The 12,631-nt window shown below is 38.5% G+C and overlaps 1 protein-coding gene across 2 annotated transcripts; it reads left to right on the top strand.

Moving 5' to 3' along the window:
• The first annotated feature begins 80 nt into the window (after positions 1 to 80).
• On the top strand, positions 81 to 4,942 carry LOC103470530 (E3 ubiquitin-protein ligase NEURL3-like). Of its 2 annotated transcripts, none has more exons than XM_008419051.2 (5): positions 81 to 225; positions 2,030 to 2,152; positions 3,414 to 3,920; positions 4,038 to 4,190; positions 4,306 to 4,942. In XM_008419051.2, the coding sequence occupies exons 2-5, from the start codon at positions 2,104 to 2,106 to the stop codon at positions 4,464 to 4,466; spliced, it is 870 nt and encodes a 289-aa protein (XP_008417273.1). In that variant the 5' UTR covers positions 81 to 225; positions 2,030 to 2,103; the 3' UTR covers positions 4,467 to 4,942. The 2 variants fall into 2 exon arrangements, with proteins under 2 accessions (XP_008417273.1, XP_008417274.1); XM_008419052.2 differs by having other exon boundaries at positions 2,027 to 2,152.
• The last annotated feature ends 7,689 nt before the right edge of the window (positions 4,943 to 12,631 follow it).

Here is a 12,631-nt window from a genome sequence, read left to right as displayed (position 1 = left end):
AGGGGAACAGATTCTCACAGGGAACAGATTCTCACAGGGGGAACAGATTCTCACAGGGGAACAGATTCTCACAGGGAACAGATTTTCACAGGGGGTACAGATTTTCACAGGGGAACAGAATTTCGCACAAGACCTCGTATAAAGGAAGTAGTACCAAGCTGTACCACAGCAATCAGTAGACACTGCTTAGGCACCGCTCGACCGAAGGAGTCCAGGATATTTTAGGTAAAATATTGCCAATCTCAACAAATGTGCACAAAAATGTCAAAATTCGCAGAGATAAAGATATGATAGAGTTAATTTGGAGGCGATACTTTACAGTTTGAGTCCAAAAGATAAGCAAATAGCTATTTTAAGAGGCCACTATATCGAGAAAAAAAATCTTGTATTTGCAGAACAGCTTAAACATTAACAACACAGTACTATTTGTCTTTCTAGCAACAGTATGAATGCTTAATGTTTATGCAGGGGATAAAAGGAAATAGCTGCGGAGAACACGCGTTTGTTTAATTTCACGGATAAAGATTAAGTAACTCCCCGTGCTAATTAGAAAATGTAAGTAAGTCCCGAAAAGATTTTATAGTTTGTTGGTAGGAAATTATTCCATTGCTTTATGACTCGTGCTTTTCAGGAGATATAAGGTAGTGTTCAGTTTCATAATGACTGGTGACCATGAAGCTCATGTTATCTTGTTTCCTGTAAATCACGGAATGTTTAGCCATCCTGTAGAGGTAATAGAAATAAACACTGTTCATTAAAAAAAAGTGAGTTTATGTGTATAATAAATAATAATAATAATAATAATAATAATAATAATAATAATAATAATAATAATAATAATAATAATAATAATAATAATAATAATAATAACAGAATTATAATCCATTGAAAAGATTTCAGTTGTCTTTTAAGATTGAAACCTAAAATTATACATGTTTCCTCCTCTCTTTACAGTCAGTTACCTGTAATGCAAGTTCTGACAGTAAACAGCTGCCATGCATGAAGCAGTCTGCAGTTTGCACAGTGAGACAAGACAAGTCAGATAGAAATGTCTCTTAGCCAGATGCACAGCCATTCAGTAAATTTCCAGTGGTTCTCTCACACAGGATTTTCTGTACATGACAGATCACATATGGCCCAATCATAACCAGTTCTGCATAATCTTTCTTGGCCAACAGATCTGAGTCAACCACTTTCTGAGGAAAAGAAAAAAAAAATACAGAGTTGAAAGCTCAAATTATGACACAACTGTGCGGAGTCTGTCAGAGCTCCCATACGCATGCCCAATGTTTTGTGGGAATTTTCCGACATGATATCTGATTCTATTCTATTCTATTCTATTCTATTCTATTCTATTCTATTCTATTCTATTCTATGCTATTCTATTCTATTCTGCTTAGTTTTTGCTTTTGCTTTTTCTCACCAAAATAAGTCACATCATCACATTATTTGAAACATTTGTAAAAGTCATAAGTTACCTGAATAAATGAAAGAAAGGCAGTTTTAAATTTAACTTAAAATCTTTTTTGGTGGGGATTATTACTTTAATTTCAACCCGATTGTTGTCAAAGCTCTTAAAAAATATATATTGTTGATAAAACATGTTTTGTGAAATGACGTAAAAGGGGGTGAAAAAAGCAAAACATTGTAATATTATATATCATATTACATTATATTATATTACCTTATATTATGAGGGGAATTGCCAGCCTGATCAGAGGTCATTGTTTCAGCTGAAAGGAGAACTTGGAGATGCATCTGTGCACAGATTTAAAATTGTCTTCAGCATAAGTTAGAAGCAAATGGAAACCAATAGTTAAACATAACAGGAATTACCAATGATAAAAGAAGCAATGACTAAAAGGTAAATTCCAAAACTTTTTTCTAAAAGAAGTCACATGAGAAAGTGTTGGGTAAAATTCCAGTTTGATTCTGACCTCCCACTGTCCCGCCCCCTTCCTCTTTTCATTCACTTACTGAGTGGATGTTTTTGTTTTCCAAACCACATGTGCGCTTGGCTGTAAAGCAGGTCAGAACACTCCCACTTGATCATAACCAAACCGCAACACAGACGAGAGATCACAGTTCCCGTGTCGACGTACGATGGATTGCTTCTGCTCCAAGATGAGAGAGGACAACAATAAGAACACTGGTAAGATTTCTGCAACTTGTCTTCATTTCATATTTGAATTTAAAAAAGCCTCTTTTAGGTTTAAAAAAAAAAAAGCTAAAAGTGCAAGTCAGAAAAATGTGAGTTTTATAAAAAAAACAACAACAACAACAACAACAACAATCCTGTAACTTAAACTCTTAAAGTTACAGAAAAATAAGAATAGCAGGGAAAATAAGCAGAAGCAACATAAGTTGGTTGTAAAACAGGTGATAAGAAAACACTTATGGAGACTTCAAACAACTCCATAATGTAACTCCTGGAGCAATAAACCATGTATAGTGGAAAACCAGAAACGTGATGTTAGATAGGAACGTTTATTGACCAGTACGTAGTGAGTTGGGATCTACGCCGGGGGATTTGCGGATGACTCACTGTAAGATCTGGAAGTGTTGTAAAAGACGCGGCAAATATTTATGAGAACAGAAGGGAGAGCCTAACCTGACTTCAGCAATAAGTGTATTTAAGACATGTCCTGACATGCATGGACTCCAGCAGGTTACTCTGCACACCAGCACTATCCATCGTTTGAAAGCAAAAATGTGCAATCTGACCACCGTTTCCTCTGGTGGTAATGTGATAAGAAATTGAAAGTAAACAAAAGCACTTGAGGTCAAGATTGTGTCGGGAAATTCCGAGAATCCTGTCAGAGAGAAACGAGCAGAAACGCAGATTAACCTGTTTTATTTAGTTTGCATTTCACCTTTAGGTAGATTTACTCACCATTTCTTGTTCTTTGCTGACAAAGTTTTATGCAACTGCTTAAGTTGTGCTGAAACAGTCAGGCCTGCAGCAAGAACAAAAATAGAAAGCAGGAATATGAAGTAAATGGGATTGTTCTGTATTGAACTTGTGGTTTATGAAGATCACTTGTCACTGTAAGTCAAATCATTTTCTTGCACTCACTGCAAACTAATAGCAATTATCAAATGGGAAGACTGCCAAATCCTGACAGACCTGTCAAAGTGAAACCAAGCATGGCTGCTATTGTATAATATGTTTGCAAATTTATCTGCAGCTAAACTTGTAAAACTAGTAAAGTTCTGTTGACTATCCCTGCTGCAACCTTGAAATCCATAAATGGAGACATTTACTTTGAAGTCTTTACTGTCTACCTGTCAGGATGTTGTGTTAAACTACGTGTCCTGGTTTTATATTGCAGCTCCTGTTTTAGTGTAAATGTAATAAACATAACCTGTTGATATCACCATAAAGTTTTAATGGTGATTTTCTTACCCCACAGATCCAAAGATGACCCACAAATGCGGCTCCTCTTGCCTCGGCCCCCTGACCTTCCATCCCAGGGCCTTGGGAGACATGATCTGCCTGAGCGAGGGCGGTCGACGTGCCGAGAGGATTGAAGACACTTTCWAWGGTGGTGTTGTTTTCACCAGACGCCCTGTGAGGACTTACGAGAGGATCCGGGTGCTGGTGGAGAGGCACGTGCCACACTGGCAAGGARCCATGCGCGTCGGCTTCACCAACGTTCGTCCATCGGCCAGATCTTTGCCTCTGCCCCAGTTTTCTATGCCYGACCTAACCCAAACCTCGGGTCACTGGGCCACCCCTGTACCCGAGTCCTACTGTCAGGAAGGGTCGGTGCTGGAATTCTGGGTCACAGATGATGACCACATATGTTTGAAATTTCAAAACTTCAAGAAGAAAAAGGTAGAAGCGGAAGTGGACGTCAGCAAGCCTCTCTGGGCCATGATTGATGTCTATGGCCAGACGTGCTCCGTCTTCCTTCTGGGTAACTTTTAACACACCCTCATGCTGTTTGACTAACAGCTTGATCTTCTTGTTCTTCGCAAAGGCTGTGCCATACACTAAAAATATCAATAATTCTCTGAATTATTCCCTGCTGCAGGCTCAAAGACAAAGGGTTTTCTTTCTAAGAAAAGATCTTGCCCTTTACCTGAGCCTCCCATCAGACGGCCCTCCACTTTCAGTCATGAAAATACGACGCTGAATAAAAACTCTGATGACTGCATCTCCTGCCTGTACATGGAAATCCCAGCCGGTACGTTTTCTGCCAGYGTCATTTGATTTTTATTTTTTTTTTACCTATTCAAGTGAACAATGGAGTCACCCAGATGTCTCGTAATTGTATTGTTTTTTCTCTCTTCTGCACACAGATGACCTCTGCGTGGTGTGCATGGTGCGGCAGAAGGACATCACGCTGCCCTGTGGCCACCGCTGCCTCTGCAATCACTGCACTCCCAAAATCCTGACGCAGTTCGGTACCTGTCCTCTGTGTCGACTGGAGATCAGCTCTCCTACAGCGACGTGGACGTGACTCTTTGGAGCAGGCTGATCGCTAAACCTGCTGCAGGAAGCATCAAATGCAAACTACTGACAGACTAACACAACAGACAGCAAACACTGAATGTGTTCTGGTATAGAAGCCAATAATCGGGGGATTTCTGAAGGAAAAAAATTAAAAAAATCCCCTGAGTGAAGTAAAACCAGGATTTTAAAATGAATAAACCTGAATCTCGTACAAGAGTAAAGGTTCTGAGATGCTACTAGTGTGTTTATTGTTGCTGATGATTGTTTTTAAAAACGAAAATATAGTTTTGCTTTTTTTCTAAAGCACCTATTTTTGTTGTTATTTGTAAAGTCTTATTTGGACTCAGGATGTTATTTAAATGGTAAATATAATACTTTGTAAGTATTTTCAGGGATAAAATGTATGTAATTCAGAATGATTTTTTTGTATTGTTATTATTGCAAACTGTGGACATGAAAATAAACCGCACTACATTCATAAAATTTGCGTGACGGGATTCTTGTTTCAATTAAATGTCTGACAAGAGTATCAACTTAAACCTATTTGATTTCCATAAAGTCCTTTAAACATTAAAGAAAACCTGCATCACAGTGGAGTTGAAGCTCTCCGATATGGGAGAGGTGACCGCAGATTTTAACACAGAAACCCGTTGCAGAAATGATTGTCGTGTGACATAACATGGGCTGAAGCAGGCGAAACTGATGAGTAAAGTTTATTTATAAAGCGCCTTTCACAGACATAAAATCACATAGCTCTGTACAATAGAAATCAACCTTAAAACCATACAAAACATAAAAGCAACATAAGAAACACAGTAAAATCAAGAGATAAAAGCCTGGGAAAATAAAAATGTGTTGACACTCGCAAACACAACAGCAGAGAAAAAGAAAGAGCTTAAGAGGATTAAGCACAAAAACTAGAAAAACATACAGAAATGTGTCTCTAACAGAGTTGACGTTTGTCCGAACAACATGTGACTCAACTTTGACATAAAATATCTAACGAGCATAGCAAGAAAAATTGTGATAAGCGCATTAAAACAGAGCTAGTGCACAATAAAACACATAATAAAATACTGAATGAAAATGATAAAATCAAATAAATCAATTAAACCCAAATTTATTTCATCAACTGCAGTAAGTATAACAAGATGAATAGGTATAGAAAAAAAGACAAGAAAATCTTAAGAGAAAATCGGCTAAATGAACAAAAGATAAAGAAAAATTAGGATTACATGTTAGACGTTCGTATAATAATGTAATCACAATAAAGGTCATTTAAGGCTTTTCTGTTTCTTCTTCTTTTTTAAAACTAACTTCCAGCTGCTTTCCTCGTCACGTAGCACAAAATGTTCCTTCATGACAGCCTGCCAATAGAAAAGTTTCTCAAATGTTGGTTTTGAAAGACTACAGAATTATGCACAATGAAGTTAGTGGAGATTAGATTTTGTTGTGAAGTCAGATTGGAAAATAAGAATATAGATTACAGTATTTTTTTTTATTTTTTTAAAAACGAGATCGAGGTTTTACTTTCTTGGACCCAACATACGGGTTTAACAAAGACCCTGTCAACGCTCTGCTGCTCTGTGTCTGAGCCGATTAGGCCGCATCCATCGGCCAGTTTCACTCTGACTTATTTACGGTCTTGTTTTTCATATTTGATACAATATAAAACTTGTGTTATCTTTCCTGAAAAGTCAACGATTAACAAGACGGGTTTAAATGAACCGAAAACGCAGACGAGGCGTTGGAGCTTGAAGCAGAGATGCTGCTGATGCTACAAGAAATGTCCTGCATCAGCAACCTAAAGGTGTCGGCAAGAATCTTATTTAACCCAGAGCTTAATAATTCATTGAAGATTGACTGGTTACAGATTCACCGTTCTAGGAAAAAGGCTGAATTCACTTTCTGTTTGACACTCCGTTTTGACAAATTGGGTGTTTATTACACAGGCAGCTGTAAGGAAGTGTTCTTGATTTGATCATATGTTTTCTTTCACTGCTGGGTGTTTAAATGTTTATTTCACTATGGTTTGTTGTTTCTTTCCATCTTCTCATTTTTAATGGAGGTTTTCACAAAAAGAAGCAATTGTGCATAATTATTTTGCATGGATATTTCCCAGAGTGAAGTGAATCAGCAGGAGCTCTGAGAGCTGAATGAGGTAAACAATCCAGAAATGATATCAACAGCATTGTTATTTAAATATGAGAAGAAGATCGTTAGTGTGACCACCTTTCACAGCAGTAGTTGTGTTAACTTTTTTGGCCAATTCTTTACTCCTCTGCTTTTTTTTTTCATTTTTAGAAAGAACAAACTGAAGATTTTTTAAGCTTATGATTACAAAAAAGTTTTAATGTCCACTCAAGAAGAGAACGTTTTTAGTCATTCAAATGTGTATGGGGCAAACGATTTCACAGTTTTCACAAAAATATCACCAAGAGTATATCTGGCCACATATCTGGCATTTTCTAAATTGTTCAGAGTAGTGAATATATTTTTTTTCCACCATTTCTTTTGTACATGCTCATCTCTCTCTGATCCTTCACATCTTCAGACATTTTCCACTGAGTGTTGCTGAATGGTGTGTTTTGGTAGTGGTCTTCAAAAACAACCAAGACGAAGTCCACTTCACACACAGAAGGACCAGGGTCACAGAAGTTATATCATCAAAAGCAATCTGTGACTGGATGAGCGTGGAAATGGTTTACTTTGTATTTCTAGTAAAGCATCAAGATAAGAGCCCCTTCCACAGTCATGAATACTCTGAGAGCAAAATGCATTATGCGAAAGTCTGCAAATAAAACTCGGGAACACAGACCAAGGCTCAGCACAGTCTGACCTTGTGCTATATTTTGTCCTTGAGTTTTGCCTAGAAGCAGGTTTTCCTCAGCATCTTCAGCTCCTTCAAACATTTTGTGCTCCATGATCACACCACATATATCATATTCCATCCTTCATAATAGGAAATCGGGACCTCTCTTTCCTTATTTCTTGGTTTTTATCTTTCTTTCCTTTTTTCTTCCTTTCTTTCTTTGATTGTTATACGGTCATCAACATGTTATTATCATATATATTCATTTACATATTCATATTTATATATTTATCAGTTACTTCATCAGACAGGGTGGCTAGCTGTTTCTTGGAATACGTTTATTTTATGGCTTCTGGGAAAGAGTAGCTGCACTCCTAATAAATGCTAACCATTACAAACCAAACCCTCTTGATTAATTTCTATATGTTTGCGCATCTGTTTATAGTTACGGTTGTCAAACTAAGGAAAAAGCTTTCCTCAGGACATTTATTGTACATGTCCTGACATGTACAATAAATCATAAATTAGTCACAATTTCTGCAATGTGTTTACAGTTTGACTGCCAAGGTATAGATTTATATTTTAGATGAAAAGTGTAACATTTGCCTTAACCTTCCATCCCAAGGCTGTGGGAAACGAGATCCACCTGAGCGAAGAGTGCCGACACTGAAAGAAGCAATCATCCAAGTTTGAATAACTGTAGGTTTTATTAGCCGGGCTTTCTCCCATAGATAACTCTCAGCCGGGGCTGTAATCTGTCTTAGATCATCTTTTTAAATACCATCAGGGTCACAGAAGTGATATCATCAAAAACAATCTGTGACTGGATGAGCGTGGAAATGGTTTACTGTGCATTTCTCGTAAAGCGTCAAGATAAGAGCCCCTTCCACAAAAACATTCCCATCATAAATCCATCTGTCTGATCACTCATAAATGATATACTGTAAACGTGACAGCTAAAAACTGTCACATTTTATGGTTGTAGGCGGTGACATGGACTCAGTGGACCCAGGTAGTAGTGAGGATATGAAGATTTAATGATGATGAAAGTTTACAGAAAGTCCAGGCAGCACAGGTGAGCATTAAAGGCAGGGTACTCTAACACTGGTAACAACCAGCACCAAAATAAACCAACGAGAACTGAGACAAGGTGTAGAGAAATAAAGTATGACAGGGAGCAGGGAACACAGGTGGGATTAAATACACAAGGGGTAATCAGGGAACAAGAGACACAGCTGGGGGCAATTAAAGGCAGACGAGACAACACAGGAACTAAATAGACACACAGAAAAACCAAATAATTACAAAAGCTTTTCCTTTCTTTCAATTAAACAAGTAAATTCTCTTTCATTTTATGTGAAAGTATTTATAGATGAACACTGAATAAAAAAATAAATGCACAGTTTTTTTTTTATCTCACTGTCTAAAGTTAAATCAGACCAAATTTCACTTGTCTTAGATTACCTATAAATACCAACATTATTTCTATTTATTAAATGCCAGAAAAATTTTAGAACTTTTTTTTTCAGCTTTCTTTGGGTTCAAAAGTTTACATACGTTTCTTCAGTTTTATGGATAATTGTCTTTTAAACTGTATGAACTTGGGTGAAACTTTCCAGGTTTCTTTCCGCAAGTTTCTCACAATAGTTTTGCGGAGTTCTGGCTCATTCCTCCTGACAGAACTGGTGCAGCGAGTCGGGTTTGCTCGCCGCCTCAGTTGCACACGCCTTTTCAGATCAACCCACAACTTTGCAACATAATTGAGATCAAAGCTTTGTTGTCCTTAAGCCACTTTATAACCACTTTGGTTGTACGCTTAGCACTATTGTTTGGAAGAAAGTTTGGAGGTCTTTGTGCCTTTGCAAACTGCAATCTGGCTTTTTATGTAAAAGTAAAAGCTTCTTCCTTGCTTAAAGGCTCTTAAGAGTTTATAGGAAACGTTTCACAGTGGATAATGACACTGTCTTATCAACATCAGCCAGCATCTTTACAAGGTCTTTGGCTTTTGTTCTGGTTTCAATCTGCACATTTTGAACCAAAACCCGTCTCTTTCCTGAACTTAATTTATTCCAAAACACATGTTTGCGACAGATTTGTCATATAGCCTCACCTCTAGCGACATCTGTCGTTCTAAAAAAAAAAGTACTGTGATTTATGTAATTAACTTAGAAACCACTGAGGGGCAGTATGGTGCCACTGAAACTCATCGCTCTCCTCAGAGAGCGATGAGGGGAAAAGCCTGTTTTCCCCCAGGCTTTGAAAACAGCAGTTATCAAACCACTGATAAAAAAGAACAATCTAGACAAATCCCTACTTCAGAATTACAGGCCGATCTCCAACACCCCATTCCTTAGCAGTTTTTAAACAATTAAATAACTTCCTAACAATAATGAATCGCTTTGACTCCTTCCAGTCTGGTTTTCGTGCTCACCACAGCACGGAGACGGSCCTTGTAAAAGTGTTCAATGACATCCATATAAAYACAGACTGTGGGAGAACCACAGTGCTGGTTCTGTTGGACCTCAGTGCAGCTTTCGACACCGKTGACCATGACATTTTACTGAATCGACTGGAGAGTTGGGTCGGACTCTCCGGTCCAGTGCYCAACTGGTTTGAATCTTACATAAAGAACAGGGATTTCTTTGTTTCAATCGGAAACTTCTCATCAGAGAGGTCAAAGGTCACATGGGGTACCCGAAGGTTCAATCCTAGGACCCCTTCTTTTTAATATCTATATGCTCCCACTGGCTCAGGTTACAACAGGAAATAAGATTAGCTACCATAACTATGCGRATGATACACAGCTCTACATCACGATGTCACCAGGTGCCTCTAAACCCATCCAATCACTGAATAGATGCTTAGAACAGATCAATGTGTGGATGTGCCAAAACTTTCTCCAGCTGAACAGAAACAAAACTGAAGTTATTATCTTTGGACCTAAAGAGGAGTGAACTAGAATCAATGCRCAGCTTCAGTTATTACAACTAAAACCCAGCGATCARCCCGAAACCTGGGAGTAGTGATGGACTCTGACCTGAACCTTCAGAGCCACATTAAGACGGTCACAAAGTCAGTTTTCTATCACCTGAAGAACATCTCTAGGATTAGAGGATTTATGTGTCAGCACGATCTAGAGAAACTCATCCATGCGTTTATCTTTAGCCATATTGATTACTGCAACAGCGTCTTCACAGGTCTGACTAACAAATCAATCAAACAGCTGCAGCTGATCCAGAAGCTGCTGCTCGCGTTCTCACTAAAACCAGGAAGATAGAGCACATAACACCAGTTTTAAAGTCCCTACACTGGCTCCCTGTAGCTCAGAGAATAGACTTTAAAATACTGATGTTAGTTTATAAATCACTGAACGGTTTGGCACCACAATACCTTAAAGATCTGTTATTGTTGTACCAACCATCTAGACCCCTCAGATCTTCTGGTTCTGGTCTGCTCTGCATCCCCAGAACCAGAACCAAACGAGGAGAAGCAGCATTCAGCTTCTATGCACCACAGATCTGGAACAAACTTCCAGAAAACTGTAAAACAGCTGAAACACTGGGTGCCTTTAAATCTTAACTTAAAACCCACCTGTTTAGAGTTGCTTATGGCTAAATTAGGATTAGAGTGTGGGTTTTGATGTCTATGTTTTTATCCTTTTTAATTTTCTTTTCTTTTTTTTTTAAATCTCTTTCTCTTTCTCACTCTTCATTCAATGTCACATGCTGTTTTAATTTTAATTATGTAAAGCACTTTGAAATGCCTTGCTGCTGAAATGTGCTATACAAATAAAATTTGATTGATTGATTGACTGAAGATATAAATCCATCCATCCATCCATCCATTTTCTTCCGCTTATCCAGGGTCGGGTCGCGGGGGCAGCAGCTTCAGAAGGGAGGCCCAGACTTCCCTCTCCCCAGCCACTTCTTCCAGCTCCTCCGGGGGAATCCCAAGGCGTTCCCAGGCCAGCCGAGAGACGTAATCCCTCCAGCGTGTCCTGGGTCTTCCCCGAGGCCTCCTCCCGGTGGGACGTGCCCGGAACACCTCACCAGGGAGGCGTCCAGGAGGCATCCTTACCAGATGCCCGAGCCACCTCAACTGGCTAGATAGATATAAAGATATAAATGTCCATCGCAAAACTGAGCAGCTAAATTAATTCTGCTATTTTGGGTAGAATGCATTTAGTTTCCATGTTATTTAGTAACTGCAGGGTTTTCTTTCTGGTGTTTGACAAATCTTTCAAAGCAAGAGGTTGTGTAATTCAAGACCACTAATAGAAACTTCCCTGCTGTCTATATTTTTGGTCTAACATCTAACCAACATGGTGATTTATCCAGATTTTTCTCTGTAAGCATTTATTGCATTCGTGAACTATCTAGTACTCACACTAGTAGTGTTATCGGAGGTGTGGATGCGTTCGAGAGCAGATGTGACCTTTGGTCTCTGACCACAAAGTCTGCCTGTTAAAAATTGACATGGGATCATTGCAGAGTCGACCTGAGTCAAGAAGGAATCATCGAAGAGGGAATTCACAGAAAAGCTATGTAGCTGCTTTACTGTTATATTAAAATTTTATTGGATTACACAATTTTGAAGAAGCCCTTCTACTACTTTTGACTCAGCAGTCGTCGTTTCCTTTCATAGAGAGGGTAAGTAAGAACCTGTACCAGAGCGAGCTCTGGAAATACTGAAACGGCTTTTATAGGGCTTCTGAGGGAAAGTGCAGGATGGTCATCAGTTCAACTGAGCCATCTGTCTCCTCTAGAACCACGGATCTCAATTGAATGAAATCTATTTCAAAACAAGGAGACTTGTTAGGTAATTAATGTTAGTTAATAAATTAATTAGTGCTAATTAATGTTGATTGATGTTAATGTTGTCCCATATTCCACTTTTTTCCTCTCGTAACTAAAAGAAACTGTTTCATCATGGAGTTATTAGTTAAACATGTTGCTGCTATGCTAGACTTTGAGATCTGAATTGGAGAAAAGGAAATATTTTTTCAAAGTTCAGATTTTTGACAAAATTTCACAATGTGGTGAATAGAAACATGTATTTTGTTCTTTTTATATATGTATATTGTTATGGTCTGGCTCTTAAACCATAACAAATGAAAGGGAAGCAATGCATGGAATAACTTAAAAAGGAATTTATTTAACAAAAGTCATAAYTGGTTGGGAAAGAAAGGGACAAAGGGAGAGAGTGGCAGGGAGACAGAAAGAAAAGAGCTGATCAGTCAGAGGAAGTGGTGAGTCTTAAGGTGGATCTGGAGACACTGGCCAGCTGCCTCCACTTCCAATCAGCACCAATTAAAGACATGGATGTTAGAGACCCAGAGGAAAAGGCCTTGGGCCGTAACA

Source organism: Poecilia reticulata, linkage group LG9 (assembly GCF_000633615.1).
Source record: "Poecilia reticulata strain Guanapo linkage group LG9, Guppy_female_1.0+MT, whole genome shotgun sequence".
Classification (NCBI taxonomy): Eukaryota; Metazoa; Chordata; class Actinopteri; order Cyprinodontiformes; family Poeciliidae; genus Poecilia; species Poecilia reticulata.
This window is presented reverse-complemented; position numbering and strand designations above follow the sequence as displayed.